Source organism: Corvus moneduloides, chromosome 3 (genome assembly GCF_009650955.1).
Source record: "Corvus moneduloides isolate bCorMon1 chromosome 3, bCorMon1.pri, whole genome shotgun sequence".
Classification (NCBI taxonomy): domain Eukaryota; kingdom Metazoa; phylum Chordata; class Aves; order Passeriformes; family Corvidae; genus Corvus; species Corvus moneduloides.
Window position 1 is genome coordinate 6,154,693 of NC_045478.1, and position 21,537 is coordinate 6,176,229.

Below are 21,537 nucleotides of genomic sequence, written 5' to 3' on the forward strand. Positions count from 1 at the left end.
GAAGAGTGGTGGAGTAGCTGAATGCTATAAACTCTCCTGGCTTTGAAATTATCTCAAAATTGAAAATTGTTCAACTGGTAGTATTTAAATATTCATTGCTCTAAATCTAAGAAAATTTGCTTTTAAATAGGATTGAATTATTAGCCTCAGAGAGATTTGCAGCACAAAGCCTCATTTGCAGAGAGCCTGAGTAGCAGTTTTAAGGTTATTAACTTGTGCAGTTAGGAAATTCCTCCTTAAGTGGCATCTTTAACAAATGCTTCATGAAATTGCCTTCAAAAAATACAGATGCAATTAATTTGTCTTGAGTTTTAAACCTCACTGGCATCAACAAAACGAGCTGTATTTTATCTCTCTGGCTCCCAAGCTGAGTGCAAAACCTGTCAGTGACATAAAATCAGTACGGCTCAATGGTTTTGTGCTTGTTTCCTCAGATTCACAGCCCAGTTGTGGTGGGGATGTGCAGTTGCACACGTGGACAGGCACAAATCCAAACTTGTCACTGGGGTGAGATGGAGTGAGCCCAACCCCAGGCACAGGGCGAGTTGTTCTGAAGTTCCAAGAGCCATGAGGGCCACCCTTTGAAACTGCAGCAGCCTGGGCAGTTGTGTGCATCAATAATAGAGCCCACGGGTTGGTAACAGTTTCTGGCCCTGTAGGGGTCAGGGGAGGTGACACCAGCCTGGGTGAGGAGCAGATGCCTCCTCGTACAACATGATGCGATGTGCTTGTGGCCAAGTGTTTTTCCAGCTAAAAGAACAGGATGTGATTTTCCTGGCTGAACCAGGGCGAGACCTCGTTGAGTCACCTCTCTGGCCTCCAGCTGACTGCAGAAGCGAGTTAAACATCAAACTCTCCAGCAGAACCCATTAACCAGCTCCATCAGTGCCGAGAGCCACGGGGAAGTAGTGGGAAGGGATGTGATGTGGCAATGTGCTGAGCATTGGGTTCCTTTGTAACGCCCAGCAAAACCCCGTTAGGACCCAGGTCTCAAGCTGGAGGATGCTGGGGAGCCTGCTCACTGCAGCAGTGGGGATGGATGTCCCCCAAACCACCACATGTCCCACGTGGGGCTTGATGGGACTCCCCCTGTACCATCACCCCAGCTGACAGTGGGTGCAGGTCCTTGGTGTGGAACTTGAGCTCCGACATCCCACAAGGAGATCCTGCAAGCCCCACTCAGCCCTTTCAGAGATCAGAAGATCATAGAATGGTTTGGGTTGGAAGGGACCTTTAAAGGTCATCTAGTCCAACCCCCTGCCATGAGCAGGATCTTCAACAAGACCAGGTTGCTCAAAGTCCCACCCAATGTTGCCTTGAATGTTTTCCAGGGATGGGTTATCCACCACCTCTCTGGGCAACCTATCCCAGTGTTTAACCCTCATTGTAAAAAGAGGGTGGTCTAAATCTTACCTCCTTTAGTTTTAAACCATTATCCTTTGTTCTATGACAACAGGATCTTCTAAAAAGGACCATTTAACTTTCATAGACTTCAGTCTGGAACTGGTGCCCAGGCTCGTACCAGTCATGGCAGTGTTGGGCATATGTTGGGACACAGGGACTGTCCCCAGCCTTTAATGAGGAATTTCAGGTGCTTTAGTGTTGCTGGTAATGGGAGGTTTTCTAGAGCTTGTGGATGGGGAGTCTATGGGGTGACTTTAATGTGGTAACATCAACTTGCCAGATGCTCCAAAACCCAAGAAGTACAGGAAAATAGCTGCTTACTCTGGTTAAAATAGGCATTCTTTTTATCTTCAGAAAAAAGCTTCCTCTGGAAGGAAATGGCTTGCACATTTAGAGATGGGAGGTGTAAGATGCCAACATTTCAGTGCTGAAAATAACACCTTGTGCTTTTTATCCGGGCCTCAGAAAAAATGTAAATGAATGATGCAGAGGATGGGTGCTGCAAACCTTAATGTCACACTGTCATCCCTTCCCTCACTCCTGCTGGAGCTGCCAATGGGGAGCTGTCTCAGTTTCTGGAGACAAAATTTTAGGAGGAAGCGCTCCAGAATGAGCACCTCCTCCAAAGGGAAAAGGGCCTCCCCTTTTCCTCTGCCAATGAGGCAAATTGGTAACAGCAAGTGAAAGTGGGAAAAAACCAAACTGTTTATTAACACCAAACAAAACACGGTAGAACAGGAAAAAACAAAACTCAAAATACAACAAATGCCTGGAGAGGGAACAGACACATGGGCTGGCAACTGGGCTCCCCCAGTCTCCAGGGAGGGAAGGGGAAAGAGAGGTCCACGCAGCAGCCCAGAGCAGGGCAGATGAAAAAAAAACCCTGTTGGCTCTCAGGTGTCCGTCCACCTGCCCACAGCAGGTGAAATGGTTCAGCGTTCCTCGGGCTCGGACCAGCTGGAGCCATGCTGCAGGCCGGCCGGGGCCACCCCGCAGGCTCCCCGGACTGGAGAGAAGGCAAGGGAGGCAGTGAGGCAAGGGGGAGTGTAGTGGGTTGGGTTTCTATAACCAGCCGGAAACACCAATTTAGTGTAGTGGTTTGGCCCAAAATACTCATTACTGTTTATCTTCTGTGAGATAAGAATTAGGAGAAACGCAAAGCAGGCACCAACTTTGAAAGAATATAAAGAAGTTTATTAACAGACCTAAAAGAAGGAAAAAAAATTATACCACCTTCAGAACTCTCCTCCTCCCCCCACCTTCCTCCCTTCTCCCACTGACAATGTAAAAAGACAACCCTTAAGATGTTCAGTCTATTTACCACTTCCATAATAACCTTGTTCAGTCCATTTAGAAAGAGAAGTCTCTTCTTGCTCATGCTATGAAAACATTATCACAACGAGCCAGCCGCCCACTTCCAAATATTGTTCAGTCCATTTAGGAAGAGGAGTCTCTCTGCTCGCATGTGAGTCCCTTCCCCCGACTTGCAGCTTTTCCCACAACTGCTTTCGAGGGTCCACTCTTGAAGTTTTTTGGGGTACAATTTTAAGATTGAGCCGTTCAGAAACAAAAGTTCTCTTCACCCATCTCTGGGAGCATCTTCATCTCTAAGAACAGAGGCCCTTCTCCTTCCCTGGGAGCAAAGGGTCTTCCTCATCTTCATCATTAGGACTGTCTCTGGGAGCATCTCTAGGAACTCTTTTCTCCTTTCCCATTTGGAGCAAAAGTCCTCATTTGGTTCATCTCTCCCTGTCCAAACTTCTCATGAAATTACAGCTGCGTCAGCATCTGCCTATCTCAGTGCAGGTGCTCTTGCTTACGAGTTGAACACTCCACCCCCCGTATCTTCATGAAATTACAACGGGATACTCTGATATATCATAGCTTCACAACAGAATTTCAGCTTTAAGCATCTCCTCTTTCTCTTCCCTCAGGTTTTCAGCTCTTCACAGCACTAAAAGGGTTCATCTCACCTAGGCCTTGCAGCTGGAATGTGGTTTATTGCAGTGGAGAGGGGGGAGAGCCAAGCCGCTCTGGCTGCCCACAGCAAGGCTGTGGGGGAGTTCCGTGGGTGGAACAGGACCCATCGGCTCCAGGATGGCCGTGGCCCGGCCCGGCCTGGCCCAAGCAGGGCCTGGCCGGGCCCGCTGGCCCCCACACGGGCCCCGCAGCCGCCTGTCCCAGCGCCGGAAACGAGAGAGAGCTTGGGGGGGAGTTTGTCTATTCTTAAGTGTGGATCACAGAGGCGGTCACAACTTTAAGTGGCTTAAAGAATTGTCCATATTCAAACTGGCCAGCTGATAGGTTCTATCAGGTCACAGAGGAAGCTGTAAGCACCCCTTTGCAAGAACATCACTTCCGAGACTGTGCTTGCTAACCTATGACAGGGACGGAAGAGAAAAAGAACAAGAAAAACCAAGACAACCTTTTTCCAGCTAGCCGGAACCCAAAAGAACCCCAAAGAGCAGCACAGCGCTCCCGGCGCATCCCTCCCGAGCCCTGCTGAGACCCCAGAAGCCCCCGAGCCATTGTGCCGAGCCGTTCAACTGACCCGCACCCGGGTCAGTGGCTCCAGCCCCACCCGCCAGGTCCATCTTAAAGAAACAGAGTCTTTGGCCATTAAGCAGATGGTTAAAGAATAAAAAAACCCAAAAACCCTTATGACATCGCCCCAGGACAGGAGCATCTGGCCTTCCTCTGAAAACCACCTTCAGTTTATTGCTCCAGCTTTAAAGGCTGGACTGTGGGCCCAAACATCACCCTTGGAGCAGCTGGGTGTAAATCCATGCGCTGACCATGGGACCACCACTGTGGTGGGCAGCTCTTCGTGGCATCCTGCTGTCATCTCCAGCCTGGAGGAGGTCAGGGAGAGCCCAGCAGCTCTCATGCTTCTTGCAGCCTCATCTAAGAGATGTTAATTGTGCTGTGCTTGCTTGAGCCTTGGCTCTATAATTAACAGTGCTGCATCAGCAGGCGCTGACGCCGCAGTGATGATCGTGCTGCTCATTTTCCAGGAGCTGTTGGGATTCCAGACAAACGAGGGGTTATTTCAGGTGACTTGCCTGTCATGGAGTTTCCCTGGGTCTGTCCACCCTCTCTGACTGCAGGTTCACCATGTAATGGCAGTGGTGGATTTTTTATGGCAGCTAATCAATCAGTCTGATTGGGAAACGCTCCTGGAGTTTGAAACACGGTCCTGTGGGTTTTGTATGGAGACCCCGGTGGGTGACACTTGAGAAGGGAGATGGGACCTGGCCTGGGGACCCAGGGCAGCACTGAGCACAGAATCACAGAATTGTCAGGGTTGGAAGTGACCTCTGGGGATCACCCAGTCCAATCCCCTGCCAAGGCAGGGTCAACCGGAGCAGGTGACACACGAATGCATCCAGGTAGGTTTAGAATGTCTCCGGAGAGGGAGATGCCACGGCCTCCCTGGGCAGCTCCAGGGCAGTGTTGGAGGGGCTAACCCCAAAAGGAGGGTTTGCTGCCTTAGGGAAGATGTTTTCACATCTTCAAACACCCAAAACCCAAACTGGAGGGTCAAGTCCCCCATGGTTTTTGTACATTGGGGCAAGTGTGCCAAAACCAGTGAAGCTGAGAGCTCTTTTAGGATGTGCACCAGGTGCTGTATCACTGCCTCTCCCACTGATACACATCTATTAATTTAAAATCTGGCATGCCACCCCAGTTTGGTTCTTCCAGAAGTGTCTGGAATGGGACAGACCACCTGTGGGTGTGGGTGTCAGGCTCAGTCCAAGACCCATGCGGCCATCCATGGCAGCGAAGCACTGCTGGCATTATTCACCCACAGGGATCAGGTACAGGAGTGCATCACCTTGGGGGTGGATGCAGGAAAACAGCCCACTCCAGCCCTTTCCACCCCACATCCTTCCACTCTGGGGTCCTCAGGGATGCAGCTGTAGGACACAGAGCAGGGGAAAGCAGAGCAAGACAAAGGGAGTGGGAAACAACAGTAATGACTTGAGGGTCTTTCAGTATGAGGCGCAGAAAAAACAGTTTACTTTTAATTTTGCCATCAAAAGAGCATTTTTTAGCCCCAGCATGGACTTGCTTAGGTGTCCTAGGGGCACACTGATCTTCTTCCACAGCACATGCCTACGCTCGTGGGTTCAAAGATTGCGTCTGCCAGGGACCTGCCAGAATTTGGTCCTTGCCAGACCAGCTTTTATTTCCCTGCCAGATCCAGAAAATCTCGTTGATTCCACTCTTTGGCTCTTCCTCCCTCACGCTCATGGCACGACTGAGTAGCTGCATTTGCCGAGCAAGTGTCACCCCCAATTTGTGTCACTGCAGGAGGGAGAAGAGCCAGGGCTATTACGTGTTTATTATATTAATGTCCCTGTTTCTAGGCTAACAGCAAGACCAAGAGGTATTTTGAAGAAGCCTGTGCACTTCATACCAGGCAACAAATCCTGATTCAGCCTGTTACATAAATTATTTATCACAATCACAGAAAGTTAGAGGAGGGGAAGGCTGGATTAGTCCAGACAAGGCAGTTGATGGAGGCGCAGTGAAAGCAAAGCCACGGTGAGGAAGGCTCCTGATTTCAAAAGGGCAAAGCTCACAAACTCAGCATCACCAGAGCCTGGCTGCAAATGCCACCAGTGTGAGGGCAATCACGGCCTTCTCAACCTGAAGGTTCCAGGGAAAACTCACTGTAACCTTTTGTGTTTAAAGGGGGTTTATAAAAAAGAGGGAGAATGACTTTTTACGTGGACAGATAGCGACAGGACAAAGGGGGATGGTTTTAAATTGAGAGTGAAGAGATTTAAACTAGTTATTAGAAAGAAATTCTGTACTATGAAGGTGGTGAGGCACTGACACAGGTTGCCCAGAGAAGCTGTGGCTGCCCCATTCCTGGAATTGTTCAAGGCCAGGTTGGACAGGGCTTGAAGCAACCTGGGATAGTGGAAGATGTCCCTGCCCATGGCAGGGGGTTGGGATGAGATGAGGTTTAATATCCCTTCCAACCCAAACTGTTCTGTGTTCTTCTGATTCTGCAAGATCCAAGGTTAGTGCAGAGGTGGATGCTATTTCAGCTTTTATCAGTGACGTGTGCTGATGGCACGTGGCCATCTCCATGCATGGGGCGTACCAAGGAGGACCAAGGTCCAGAGGAGCAGCAGTAAAATGGGAACCTCTTAAATGCCCAGGCATGACACAAAACCCTGAGAAAGCCTGACCTGAGCCCAGAAAAATTAAACACAAAAGCTAGGGAATGGGATCACAGTCTTCAAATACCTCCAGGAAGGAGCCAAGGGGCAGTCAGGGGAGGATAAATATCAGGCAGGGAAAATATTTAGTTTAGCTAAAGGACCATATTGACACTCCAGCGAAACAGGATTATCTGTCCACAGATACATTTAATTAAAAGAAACTTCCCACGTATTCGATCAGAAGAAAGCAGAGGTGAGAGGGAAAAGAAAGGAAAAAAAAAGAGGAAAGCCATTTTGAAGTTTAAATGTAATTTAAAAAAATGAAATTTTATAAGATGGCAGCAGCAGGGGTAGGGGAAAGGGTTGATGTCCCATTCCTACACCTCCTTAGGGGGCGTGACTAATGTGGGTGGGTTAATTCATCTTTACTGTCCAGACTGTTGAATTTTCTGGGTGGTTCCCATGCCTTATTTCAGCTCAGGCCAACTCACAGGCCCTGCTTGCAAGGCCCATCTGGGGACCAGAGGGCAGGTGGGTGTTCCCTCCCCATAGGGCAATTTGGACGGGTCACCTGTCCTGGAAGCTGGCAGAGCATCAGTGCATCCTCTTCCCATCACTACCAATCCCTGCTCCACCATTCTCCTGCCACAGAAATGATGGCCAGGTTCAGACTAAGGTCCTTGGGAAAGGAAGAAAAGGAGAAAAAACACAAAAGGAGGGAAAAATTGAGGCTGTGATTTTCAGGTTTGAGGTTCCTGGTCCCATGGAGTTGTTTTGCTTTACAAAGTCAATTGCTCCACACCCCAATTTTGTGTCTTTCTTCCATCAGTGTTATGGGCATCACTGCCACGCCCCTCACACTGGGCTGAGAGAAGGAGCATCTCTGCTCTGGGGAGACAGGACAGGCTGGGGAAAAAGGCAGGAGTGACTGGTTTTCTCTAGGAGGGATGGGGACAGGCCTGTTGGCTCAGCTCTGGAGCTGGACCTTCCTCCCAGCTGCACTTGCTGAGATGGGGCAAGAGGAAGGCAGAAGGTCTAACCAGGGAACCAACATGGCCATAGATTTATTCCCAGCTCAAAAATCTAATTTAAAGGGCAAATTAATTAATGAAAAGCATGGTTGGGGAACACTGCCTCCAACCTTCCCCTTTTGCTGGGGCTCATCACTTCACACCCCAAATCTCACCCATATGCTCCTCAAGGGAGGCTGGTACAGGAGCTGTTGGGGCAAGACTTTTCTCTGAGTTTCACCCTCAATTTTCTTCTGATCAGCTTGCTTATGGGGAGTTTCATCTCTGTCCTTCAAGGTTCCCCACCTATAAAATGACAGTAACACTGTCACCCTCAGTAGAAAGGCACCTGGAGCTCTGCTCACCAGGGAGCTGGTAAGACAGCTGGTTATTCTCTAAATAAATTATCAGTAAGAGAAGAAGCCACAAAAAGCATTCATCAGCTATTGAAGGACCCTGGAAGATCAATGGTTTAGTTAATATCATTCTTGCCAAGTACTAGCCTGGAAAGATCAGAGCTGCCAGAAACAAAGTCAGGCAAATTAATGTCCTGCCCCAGTCCGTTTCCTGCTGAGCCTGACAGGTCCTGGCAAAAGCTCCTGTGCCCAGAAATGTATTTTGAGACCAGCATGCTTACAGACTATTTCCTTCAAATTAAATCCAAGCAAAATTAATCTCATCTGTAGAGGGCCAGGAGCAGACAGGTGAAGCTGGTGCAGCAGCCCAGGGGTCCTTGAGGGGACTGGAGCAGAAATTGGGGAGCAGGAGCAGAGACACAAGTGGGCTACAAGGGCTTGGGGTACGGTGCAATGACTGTGAGCTGCCAGAAACACCCCCAGCTGCCACAACAGGCAGGTCCTCCATTATCCATCCAGCTCCCTCCAATCCAGAAAGTAAGGAAAATTAAATTAGAATGTGCCAAAAGAAACTATAAAGCTCATGGATGCTCACACAGAGAAGCAGCAGCTGCATTCTAAATGGTGTGATAAACACCTCGGGGGTTGCCACCAGGCATGTACTTAATGAGTACACAAATGATGGTTCCTCTTCTTTCTCCTCCATCTTCCCACTTCCTACCAGTTGCCCTGGAAAATTCCCCCTCATGGCACTCACAGGAGCAAAGTCCAAGAGGAGGAAAAACCAGCTGCAAACCCTTTGTGGTGTAAAGCTCGTGGCCAAGTGAAGCCAGAAGAGGATTTTGGGGTGAGCTGTGCCTGTACCAACCTGCCTCCCTCCCACACACTGCACAGCTTGGCCCTGTGACCCCAGTGATGGCACAGACCACATCCCACAATATCCCCTGCATCCCACACCGAGCCCACACTGCTGCCCGTCTCTCCACACGGTGTTCACACAAGGGCTGCACGGACCATCCCTCCTACACAGACACTGCTGCAGTCCACGGAGAATTGGCTAATGTACAAGGAGCCAGAGGGGTGAATGACCTCCCAGAAGACCCCAGGGTGCTTTTCCAATGGGGATGTAAGCAGCCACACCCAGAGGCTTGCAAGTCATTCCCAATTAGGATAAACACCAAATTGGCTAAGGTAGGAGGAGAGTGCACCAGATGTCTTGTTCTTCTGGAGAGAGCTCCTGCAATTCATGGGGAAAAAAAAAAGAAAAGAGAATTAAAGAATACAATCCCAATGCTCATTTGCATTGGAGGAATTAAAAGGCAGAGCCAGCCTATCTTGAGGATGCCAGGCCATGCTGGAGGTGTCTCTGGAGGGTTTTGTCCCAGCAAACACTTACCACCCTAAGGGTAAATGCAATGTCCACATCTCATGTCCCAGCCCCAGCAATGAGTGCTGGGGCAGCAAATGTTTTGTGCAATCCACACAAGAAATTTTGGTCTCTGCTCTGAAGCAAGATGCCCACAGCAGGCAGAGGAGGCTGTGCTCTCATCATGCTTCCTTGTGCCCTCTGATTTCACATGCTCTGCTGTTCAGAACTGCCACGCCAGCACCCAAATCCCACACCTCCTGCCTGTCCCGAAATGGGGGCACCACAAAGGGCAAACCCCACTTCTCATCTATAATGTACTCTCAAGTACATTTTCAATGCAGATTTTGTATAATTTTGTATATATAATATATACATATATACATATATATATTTTGTATAAATTTGTATAAAAATACATGTAATTTTATGCATATTACATGTATTTTTAAAGATCTTTACATTCACAGCTTTACCTTTTTAGCCAGACTTCACCCATCTGAGCTGCACATCACAGTTTGTATTTTGCCCACGATGCCTCGAGTAAGACAAAGATGAGAACAAGGACAGTCTCTGCTCCTGTGGAGTTAGGCCTCCAGGTCACAAACCCATTGATCCCACCTGCCTGGTTTATTTTCTTAAGGCTTAAGGGAGCTGGCTCAGAGGAAGGGTAGGGGCACAGGGCTTGTGGCTCCTCACACCGCCCACGCTGCCAGGAAATACTCTGCCTGTACACGGGGCTCAGCTGCTCTCAGATATTTTTCCTTGCACAGCCCCAGAGACAGAAATTATTTATGTATTATAAATACAAAGTAATAATACAGGAAAATATGTAAATATAGAAATAGCACAATATATTAAAATATTTATGTAGTATATCTAAATAGATAATGTATAGATAAATATATAATAAATAAATATATTGCACACACATATACATAGGAATACAACAAAAAATTGAAAATCTGAAATGATATGAGCCAGGGAAAAGGTCAACATCCAGGTGCAATCAAAGGAGGGAACAATGCTGGAAGTGTGCGCAGCACAGATGGAGCCAAGGATTGCCCAAATCTTGGCTTGTTCCATGACCTGCCATCAAGATGAATTAAATGCATCCCAACAACCCAGGGACCAAACAGATTCTTTGTGCCTCCCCAGCAGCTCCAGGCCAAGGCACCTCCACAACACGCCTGCATTGTGGTGTCTCTTCAGCTGGCTAAATCTTCTTCTCAGGACCATTTTTCTTTTTGCTTTACCTTCAGAGCCCATCAGAAAATGTGAGCGGCTGCCAGGACGGGACGTGGAGCTGCAGGGTGGGGTTGGTGGTTCCCTGGGAGGGCGGCATGATGGCTGTAGTGCTTACAACCCATGCGTTTACCTGGGAGAACCTGGACCACCATAAAGAACAATTCCCAATTTCCCAGCTGGACTTGCTCCAAGAACCTGCTAAGGTTAATTTAAAGCCAACTATTGATTGACCCCAGAATTGCACACCCTCCCTCCCCTTATCAATTCTTGCCCAGGTGGATCAACCACCACTGCTCCTACCACCTCTTGCCAATAGGCCGATATTGGGCTCCACCTCAGAACTGCAGGCAGCAAGAGCTAAATGTTTCATTGCCACCAAGGGAGAACTCCACCCCAGAGCTCCCAATAAAGGCTCTTGCTATGTGATACTGTATTTCATCTGTGCATGTGTTGAAAAGCTTTAATCGTGTACCTATGTATAGTCCTGCACCAGCACTTTCCAGTGACAGCCAGAAGGAAAACACAGAACCCTCGGTAACAGAAAAGATGCTGGAGCCAAGTAAACAAGATGACAGTCTTATAAAACAGAAGTGTTTGTGCCATTATGGATTCAATTTGTAGACAGAATAACAAGGGATGAGTTATTTGGAAGTGCAGACTTTAAGGACACGGGTAATGTAACAGCAGCAGAAACGCTGTGACTGCAAGACCTTCGCTCAGGAGTGACTCAGCACAGCAGCTGCTTCCTGGAAAATTAATACTTCAGCCTCCCCAAAATGCCTGCAAAGCCTTTGAGAGCTTGCAAAAACTAACCCTGGAAGCTCCATCAGCCATCTGATCTGTCACTGCTATGGGGATTAACACAGGGCCCCGACCCTGATCAGCGCAGGGACCTGCAGGGAGCTCCAGTAGCAACCGTGGGGACTCAAGGCAGTGCTGCCAACAGAAAGCAACCATATTTTGGCCTCAGAGCTACCTCCCCATGACCCCCCCACTCAAAAATCTCCCTCACCACCACAGGCACCCCAAGCAAGCCCCTGCCCCACCCAAGTGTCCCTGAGCAGAGGCAGCTGTTAAGGAGGTTAACACAGAATCGTGTCAAGTAACAAACACCTAGTATTTATTAATAAATTAGTACACCGGAAGGCAATTTTCCCCTCTTCCCCCACTCCCACCCCTTCCCACGAGGCAGCTCATGCCACCCTCATACCATTATTTCTTCAAATTGAGCGTAGTACAGACTGTTCGTTACGGGAGCATAATAATTGCAAATATAATCAGACAGACTTCTTACGATGCAGCTTTTTGTCCCCCACACCCCCCCACCCCCGACCTCTTTTAATAAAAAGTGAAGTGTGATTTGAAGAGACTATTGAGACCATAGAAGGTCTTTGGAGAACTTACCAGACACGTCTGTATAAAAAACAAGAGACACGAGTGTAAAAGCATAGCTTGGTTTAAGTCTTACAGCACGAGGAGAGCGGGACCACCGGCGGCCTTCGCCTCCCCACGTCCAGGCTCCCTTGGGGGCCCCACCATTCCCACATATGGCAAGGCAGGATAACTCCTTACATTCGACTGGAGGCAAAGGACCTTTCCACTGCCTCAAAGGTTGGTGGGGCTTGACCCTTTTCCTTGCGGTTTAAGCGCTTCTGCTGTAGCGTATTAGGAGCGTGATACGTTGTCCGGGTGAAAACCATACAATAAATAACCGTGCTAGTAAAATCTCAGCAATGGATATGAGACAAACAAGAGTACATTAAAAAAAAAAGTCAGCTCGGGTGGGAAGCTTAGCTGCATTAAGAGACAGTAACCAGCAACAATTGGGGTGGGTTTTTTGCGTGTTTTTGCCATTTACTGCCCCGAGGTGAAGGGAGGTGGTGGGAGATGGTCACTCCGAGCGACAGCTTTGACAGAGGAAGGGGGTTACAGAGCAATCCCCAATTTGATGTGTTAGATTACACCAAATTCATGGTCTTTTAGTTCATTAACTGCAATTTTGGATTTTTTTGTTTGTTTTCTTTTTTTTTAAAGTGCATCGGCTGATCTGACTGGAATGAGAACAAGGAGAAGAGAGGCTCAGGGAGGGGGCAGAGGGTGCAAAGACTTGGACTGAGCGATAGAGTTACTGTGGAGGGGTGCAATGCTGGCAAACTGCACCCTCTCCAAAAACCAAGGACACCTCAACGTAAATACTGGCCGTATATTCTACAACAAATCCTGCCTGCGTATTGTTGGTCATCTTAACGGGTGCCAAGCTAGCTCTAGCAGATATTCGGAGAGCGTGCGGTGACCCAGTGCCTACAGTAAGTCGGGAAGGTGGCTATAGACAGAGTCCAGGAGGGTCTGGCTGGCTTCCTGGCTCTTGACTCCAGCGATCTCAAATAGCCTGTCCAGCTTGTCTTCGGCCTGCGGGATCTCCTCGATCACGTGGAGCTCCTCGGGGTTGAGGATGTGCAGCATGTCGTCAAAGATGGGCTGCAGGTCGCACGGGTCCAAGCGCACCTGGCGCAGGACGGTGTCCTTCTTTTCTGAAGGAGGAAAGGGGATTGGTCAAGAAATTCCTCAAGAAACCTCTGCTAACCAGGGCTTTTTCTCCTCAGTCCATCCCCTGGTGCCACCTCTGGAGAGGGACATGCCACAAGGAGAACTGAGGGAAAAGGTGGAGGGTGACAAGTGATGGGGAGGGGAGAAGAGGATCCTGCAAGATCCTGCCAGGATCCTGCAAGAGCAAACACAGCACTTGTAAATGCTGAATGGCCAATTCGGAAAAGTGAGGGCAGGAGGGGAGCCAAAAAAACTGAATTCTGCTCTTTCAAGTTGTTTTCATTGGGTCAGCTTTATTTTTGCACCCAAGTATAAATGTGGTAGATTGACTGAGCGCAGTGTTTCACCTTCATCAGAAGTTAAAAGGTGATTAAATGCAACAAGTTAAATACAGTAAATTAAAGCCCCTAAAATAAAGGAGGGTGACTAACGGTACTTTACACCTGCAGCAAAGATGACCAAGAGTGAAAAAAAAAATTTAAAAAACCAAACAGAAATCAGTCTGGGAATTACACTCTCTGGTTTCATCTCATGCAGAAATGCACAGGCAAACATGAGAGCCCAAAGTCAGGAAAAACACCCCCCAAACACCCAGGGATGCCAGAACTTCCCTGGCAGAACTTCAAAGAGTTAAAAGCCTTTAAAGATGTTTTTCTGTCTCAAATCTTTATCATCTTTGCTAACAGGATATTCTGGTCTGGAATGAGGATGTGATAAGTGTATCCTGGAGAGCCAGTTTTCCCAATTATTTACTTTAATGATACTGTGTGTTGGGCAGCTCTACCACGTGTGCTGACCATATGGGACATGCCATGGTGTCCCTTCTGTCCTCCCACTCCACCCTGGGTTGGTTTTGATACCTTTGGTAATAAAAGAGCCCGTCCGGCTGAGCGCGGAGGAGCCGCTGGAGGTGGAGTCGCAGCGCAGGAGAGGCTCGGCTTCATCGACAAAGAAGCATTTCTTCTCTGAAGGAGAGGGCTCCACGGTGAGCACGGCCGCCTCGGGGGGCTTGGGGCTGGGCGTGGGCGCGGGGCTCACGGGGCTGGGGCTCACCGGCAGCGCCAGCTTGTCACCTTCCAGCTGTGGGGGGAGGAGAGAGAGGGAAAATTAACGTGGGGGGACGCTACACAATGAGTAACGCCCAAACCCACCTGCACCCTGGCTTTCAAAACACCCCAGCCCACCCTCAGCAAGAGGTGACCCATTCTGCTGGCCCAGAACAGGCCCAGGAGATGACCCAGGGTGGGCATCAGCACTGGCATTTGGCACATCAGGCAGGAGGGGTAACACAACCCACACCTGGTAGCAGCAACCACTGCACCAGCATGGCACATGCAACCACAGCAGAGCATTTTAGCTTGGTTTTTCTTCTCAGACTCAGTTTATTAAAGCATAAAGCACAGCTCTTGGGGCAAGAGGTGATGATGCCCAAAACCTGCTCCACACCTATTGTTTGCTAAAAGCAAGGCACAGCCTGGCTCGATAGCTCAAACCAGTGCCAAGGCAGCAGGGTGAGGGGCTGTGAGATCCTTCAGGGATCTCCAGTGCAGCATATGGCTCTGACCAGCTCCACTGATCAGCTACACTTCAAATTAATGATTTGTTTGCCCCATGTCACCCTTGCTCCTGGGAGCACTCCATTAAAGCCTGATGGAGAAGTCCACCCCACCAGACTCCAACTTCAGAGCAAGGAAGGACAGGCAGGAGCTGGCACTGACCACAGTGTCACCCAAGTCCCTTTGCTTTTTCCTGTCCTAATGTGAGCCAAGGGCAAACGTTCAGCTCCACAGCTTCAAAGACATCAGGAGCAGAAAGCACTGCTGGGAAGCAGCACCATTTGACAAGTGACAGGACAAGATGAAATAGTTGTGCCAGGGGAGGTTTAGACTGGGTATTAGGAAAAATTTATTCACCAAAAGAGTGGTCAGGAATTGCAACAGGCTGTCCAGGGAAGTGGTGAAAGCACCATCCCTGGAGGCATTAAAAAAACATGTGGATGTGGCCATTGGGGACATGGTTTAGTGGTGGACTTGGCAGTGCTGGGTTAAGGATTTGACTTGATGATCTTAAATGTCATTTCCAACCTTAACAATTCTATGATTCTATTATTTGGGTGCTGGTGTGAACCTGCCTCCTAATTTGACTGTGCTCTGCATGTTTCTTCTTGAAACTCCTCCCTATTTCCATGGCAGCAGCCAACATTATCTATCCTCCTCTATCTCTCAACATTCCCCTCAGGGTGCAAATCTCAAGCAGAGCATTTCTACTTCCTGTTCCCTGCAGAGATGAGTCGCCTGGGCCAGCATCCTCACATCCCTGGCTAGCAGCTTGGGCACCTCTGCAGGTCACCAGGTCCCTCTAACCAGGTTGCTTTAAGGGCCATCCAATATTTAACCTTTTTCCCAAACCCTGTGTCCCTGCTTGACCTGCCAGGGAAAAGAACTGCAAGCCCTGTCCACATGCAATTCCCTCTCCCAACAGCATTTCATAACCCTGTTTTCTCCTTGTATAGAGGAAAGATCAGGCTATTCCTAACAGGCTTTTGCCTACAACCCAGGAATAAAATGCAAAATTGGGATTAAAGGCTGTGGGAAAGGGAGCTGCTGAGCCACCTCCACGCCAGCATGGATGTGCCTGAACATTCCTCATCCGTGTCAAGGAATTCGCCACCCACAAATCACATGTCTGCTGGGGCGCCCATTAGTTCACATTAAATTAACATTGAAGCCTGTTCCTGGTAGAATAAAAGGGGTTTTTTTTCTCCACTCATTGAAAATAAACAGGGGAGGATTTGTTCTAGCTCAGTGCATGATGGAATAGGCATGTTAAAAATAAAAGTCAGCTTTAATTTTTAATTAAAAGAATCTGCCTTCTCCTCTGAAACTCCCTTTCCAGTACAGGTCATCATGGAGAATCAGCTATGGCCATTAAGGGAGAATATCAAGGGAAGGACCAGTACAGCAGCTGGCCACTTTCCAAATTGTAATATGCTCTGATATGCCCTTTTAAAATAACACAGGCTTTAGGGGTTAGTTTTCCCTTGTGCAGCTCATCTACCTAATATCCAACCACAAACCCACCTAACCAATTCACAAAAAAGAGCCTGATGACTGAGCAGCAATTGGCCAAGGGAGGGCAGGGAGCTGACAGCTGCCCCAGCTCTGTCCTCCCAGAACCAACTCATTTCGAGTTTAATTAAACGGCTGCTAAAACACGCTAGGAAAGACAAAATCACCCGAGGTTATTTGATTGCAGCCCCCCCCGGGAGCCCAAAGCTTTCCAAATAGCTGAACAGTTGCAAGCTTGAGGCAAAGCAAACAGAATGCTTGGATGCGTGTTAATGTTTAAACCACGGGAAGAAATCAACTGGGAATCAGGGCTTTGAAAGACCAGGGAATGCAAAAGGTTGCTGGGAGGTGAAGCCTGCGGAATAGGTGTAAAAACACACTATTCACAGCCTATGACTCACTGCCTTGAAACCATCTTGGCCATTCCTATTTTTGTGAACGGTGGTGATTGAGTGAAACCAAGCTCTGGCTGGGAAAAAAGCCCACAAGAAACCCTCTTGCAACCCTTTTGCCTTTCCAGAGCCATGGGATTTCTCACCTTTACATCCTCGTTGCTGGGCTCCTGCACTTGCCACTGGGGCTGCATCTGCACCTGCACAGAGAGACACGGGGGACGCTGTTAGATGCAGTCCAGAATGGAAACCAAAGGCACTGCAGTGGCTTTGTCATATCAGCAGCCTCCTACAACCATCAGGGGTGCTCTGCCAGGTATTTTTTTTAAGTTTTGTTTGTTTTTTGAGCACTGCATCAAGAGATTTTCAATGACAAAAAAATATTAATTAAAAAATCCTAAAAGCTCCTGTGTACTTGCAGCCCTTTAGACTGCGGTTCAAGCACCAGCATCCTCTTGGATCCCAATGTTGGGAAGGTGCTCTAGGCAGCTCAGGGTGTCTGAAGGTCCTTCCTACAAGGAAGAAAAGGGGGCAAAAGGGGATGGGGGCAGGAGAAGACATAGGCTTGGCTTTGTTTTCTTTCACAGCTGCTCTCAGCAGCTCTGTTTGAATGGGTTGGTCCCATTTGCTGCCTCCGTTTTACAGTACTGCAATAAAAGCTCAGCTCAGACAAACAGAAACTGCAGCTGCTGTGCTAATATTAGGAAGGAGCAGCAGTAAGCACTAAAAAACACCCTTCCCTCAGGCGATGCTTCCCAGCAATTCCTCCTGCCGCAACCAGGCGGGAACAAAAGCGAGTGGCAGGTTGGCTGCTGCTGAGGGTGGCTGTGCACCCTCCGGGATGTGGGGGGGATAAATTTAGAACCGAGGCAGCCACTTCCCAGATTCCCTGCCAGAAGATGACACTCGGCTGACACCAGCCCTTATTCCCAGGTCTGTGATGCCTCCATAGGGAATGCAGGAAGAAAAACCCCGGCACGTGAAGCAGGGTGGGCTGGGCAGCAGCCCGGCACAGGTGATGCTCCAGGCACAGAGTGGTGCTGGTGTGGGATGCTTTTGCTGTGAACCCCACAGGCATAGGGAGGATCCCTTTGGATCAGCAGCTTCATGGTGCACAGGGTGTTTGGGATCCACCTTGAGGGCAGACAGACCCTGGCAGGTAAAACACCACTGGCAGGGTCATGAGCTCTCACAGAGGTGTCGGAGAGGGGCAGTGATGGTGTGTGGTACTGCAGAGCAGGAGGCATGTCCTCTGCCAGGATGGGAAGGCCAGAGGATGCTGGGGTGGGAAAGTCCAAATTTCCTCTCTGTGCCCTTCACCTCACCTGTGTGGTTTCAGGAGAATGCTTGAGCCACCTCTGTGGTGGAGCCTCCTCCCTCACCACCATGCAGCCCTGGGGAAGAGCTACTCAAGTCAAGCCTCACACAACTCGGGATGGGAAATGCTGGCTCTGGGGGGGGGGTTAGATGCCACAACCAAAACTCCAGCCACCCACAGAGGAAGCAGCTCTTCCCCAGCAAGCCCTGCCCTGGCTGTCTGTGGGCTGAGTGCTTCTCCAAGCAGAGTTCAGGAGAGCCCTTTCTATGGACTTGCCCACTCACTCTTTAACTCAAACCATAATGAAGAGGTGACGAAGCCCTGATGAGGAGTTTCCAAACCCAATTACAGTCTGAGTTAGTCGATACTGAGTTTGACTAGTAGAAGAAACCATCTTCTAGTTTCCTCTTGTGCTCCCAAACCCATTACACTGCAAACACAGAGACCCCAGGAGATGTGGCCACCACAGCAGGGAAACCTCAAGTATCTTGCATATATAAAGTTTACATTGTTTCTCTTTGCATTACTTTATGAATGATTACATTTTATTCATTGCACGTTCCCCGGCATAGTTCAAACCCAACCTCAGTCTGCTGAAAATTAAGTCATGGCTTAGAGCAAACCTGGAGCAATGCCCACTCCAGCAAAATCCAACCAGCCCTACGCCTTCCACAGGGCTCTGGCCACTTCACCCTACAACTTTGGGCCTCAAGTGAAACCTGATGCAAATCCAGAAAGCAATTTTATTATTTTTCTGGCTGCCTGGGCACTTCCCAGCCCTCAGACCGCAGCCCCCTCCGGCTAGGAAACCCATCCAACCGCTTTACCCTCACTCCACTGCTGACACGTGAACGCAGCACAAACTTAATTCCTAATGACTGGGCCCAGCCCAGTCCTGCACTGCCAGAAGAGGAAGTGAAGGGGATGGGTTGGAGCTGACAGGGGCCAGGTCTGAGGAATGCTGCTCCAGCCTCTTGACTCCCCCCTCTCAGGGTTCTGACCTGTGAAAGAGCAAGAAACAGAGCCACAAGGCCCTGCCACAGCCACGTGCCTGGACACGGGGCTGCTTTCACATCCTCTTCTCCTCTGAAATACCCCAAAACCCCACCTCTTAACCTTGCACCAGCCCCAGGTCTGACACATCTGCTGACTCATGGGATTACCTGCAGCATGAAATTAGCCACAAAATTAAACCTTGCTGGGCTCGGGGCTGCAGCCTCCCCCTCTCCACTTTCACCATCTCCCTTATTCGTGTTTTGTGCTTTCTTTCAGCATTGCTGAGGCTGCGCTGCTGAATGCCCTGAGACAGGCTGTTTGCTTCCTTCCATCCAGCCCCTGAAATAATTCAGCCGAGGCCAGCAGAGCCATAAATAAAACGATAAGAGCTTAAAGCACTGCTCACAGCAGGAAACTCAGGGGAGCCAATACGGCCTGGCTGTGCCAGCTCCACCCCAGGCCACCCCAGGTGAGTGCAGAGCACCTTGGTAGCTGCAAAATGCTGTTATGCACCACAAAAAAAAAATCTCATTACCTAGTGGATACTGGTTTTTTTCTGATTTTAACCCCCAAAATGGAGAACTGAAGTTTTCTGGGATGGTAGGGGTAGAAACCTCTCCCTTCTTCCCCTCTCTTCCTCCTACTTTTGTTGTCAGCACCACTAGTTTGCGATGTGCCTATGCTTGCTAAGTAGTGCCTAGGCTTGCTGCTGCCCGGCAAACCTGCCTGGAAGGGGACAGATTTTGCAAACCTTGAGTCCAACAAACATGCTAGGGACAGGCTTTAACAGGAGCCCTTTGAGCTAAATGCATCTCCAAAAACCTTCCCACAGCTTCTGCACTTGCTGTATTTTCTGGCTCAGCTCCAAAAAACCCCAAGCAAAATGATTCAGAGGGCTAATCCCGGTTTAACCTAAATTCATCCAGCGCCATGCAAAACCAGCATAATCTCCCACAGCTAAAAAAGCAGGCAAGTCTGCAGCAGAGCTTTTCTTCACCTGAAGGAAAATGTTCCTGCCTCGTGCCGTAATGCTCCAGAGACTCCCAGTAATTCCTCTATTCCTATCCGGGGTTGTAAATATTTGGATTTGGGAGCACAAAAGGCTGCCAAAGGAACCGGGCACTACAGGAGAGAGCAGCTTTGCCTCCACAGGTTTTACAAGATGAAGGCAGACACCAGATAAAGGATTTAGGACAAGGATGCAATAGTGGGTGGGATGGGATGTGTTTAGGGTACTAATTTGCCATCCGAGAGCTACAGCGTTCAGTAACAATTTTTACCCATGACTTGCAGATGTCAGTGCTTTCTTATGACATAAGGATCATGGGGAGAGATAGGGAAACTCCATTTTGCACCCAGGGATGCTGGGCAGAGCCAAAGGCATCCCAGACAGCATAGCCCTCCTGCATCCATCCCTCCTGGGCTCATGTAGGACACACCAGCATGCGTTGGAGACTTGCTGTCGGCTCCGGTCACCCTAAGGGCATCATGCTGTTACTTGGACTCACAAAATGGTTTGGGTTGGAAGGGATCTTAGAGCTCATCTTGTTCCAACCCCCTGCCATAAGACAGGGACACCTTCCCCTGGACTAGGTTGCTCCAAGCCCTCTCCAACTTGGCCTTGAACAATTCCAGGGATGAGACATCCACAACCTCTCTGGGCAACAGCTGCAGGGAGGATGCGTGCATTTGCATTGCTTATGAGAGTCCTCACTCCCTCCACAGCACCAAAACCTCTTTTATTCTTTTTTGCTGGGTTTTGGGTTTTTTTGAAAGACTCCTTCTGCAGGGCTGGAGAGCACAGACCCACTCACCAACAGAGTGACCTGCTCCTCTGGATCAAACCACTTTGGTGCAGAGAGAAACGGCCACAATTTGTCTGCGTTTGGATAGACCAATCACCCAGAGTCAAACCTCGATTAGTGCTAATTAAAGGCTTTCCAACCAGCAGATTAAGAAAACTCCCGAAGATCGACCTCCATGCCTGCTCTTGGCATTGAGCTCTTAGGCTTCCTGGGCTGCTGTGATGATGATGAGCCACCAGCACAATTCTCTGGGGATTTGGTCTCCCATGCACAAGCTGCCTCCCGCATCCGCTGCAGGGCCATTGTATCACCACCCACATCAACAGTGCAGGAGCCAGCTGAGGGAGAAGAGGCAGACAGGTTCCAGTAGGTAGCACCTCACAGAAACACAGTGTGCTGTCGTGCTGTATCTGTACCCTGGGCTGCTGCCTGGCTGTGACAGCCCACACACAGCTCCACAATCTCAAGGGCAGGGGAATGTCCAACTCCTAAGGTTGATCATGAGGGATGCTCATCTGAAAAAGCCCAATCAGATGAATAGGGAAAGAGGATGTGATAGCTTGGGTGTGTTATAAATGAAATTGGTAATTCGTGCTTGTGTACATAAATGTATATATTAATTGTACAAATAAAACGCCTAAGCCCAAACCCCAGGCCGGGGACTGAGAAAATTTCGCAAGCCTTGGCAGCAGCAGAGAAGACAATATGGCCAGGAACTAATCAGCATACGAAAGAATCTATCTCGGGGTGGAGGTAGACCTTATTTGGAGCTATTAACACCACACCTGATGAAACTGATTAACATCTCGGAGTCGTTAAAGGAGTATCCCATTCCGGGAACTAAGAATAA

General features: G+C 49.1%; 1 protein-coding gene across 3 annotated transcripts in view; it reads right to left on the reverse strand.

The window, feature by feature from the left end:
- Window positions 1-11,659: 11,659 nt before the first annotated feature.
- TNFRSF21 (TNF receptor superfamily member 21) overlaps window positions 11,660-21,537 on the reverse strand; it is a 42,752-nt gene continuing 32,874 nt past the window's right edge. For 2 of the 3 annotated variants that reach the window (XM_032104038.1, XM_032104039.1), the window contains exons 5-7: window positions 16,715-16,768; window positions 13,969-14,188; window positions 11,660-13,092 (exon numbers count right to left, since the gene is read on the reverse strand). In XM_032104038.1, the coding sequence (XP_031959929.1) occupies window positions 12,863-13,092; window positions 13,969-14,188; window positions 16,715-16,768 (504 nt within the window). In that variant the 3' untranslated portion in view covers window positions 11,660-12,862. The remainder of the gene's footprint in view (window positions 13,093-13,968; window positions 14,189-16,714; window positions 16,769-21,537) is intronic. The other variant, XM_032104040.1, reaches the window with a different exon arrangement.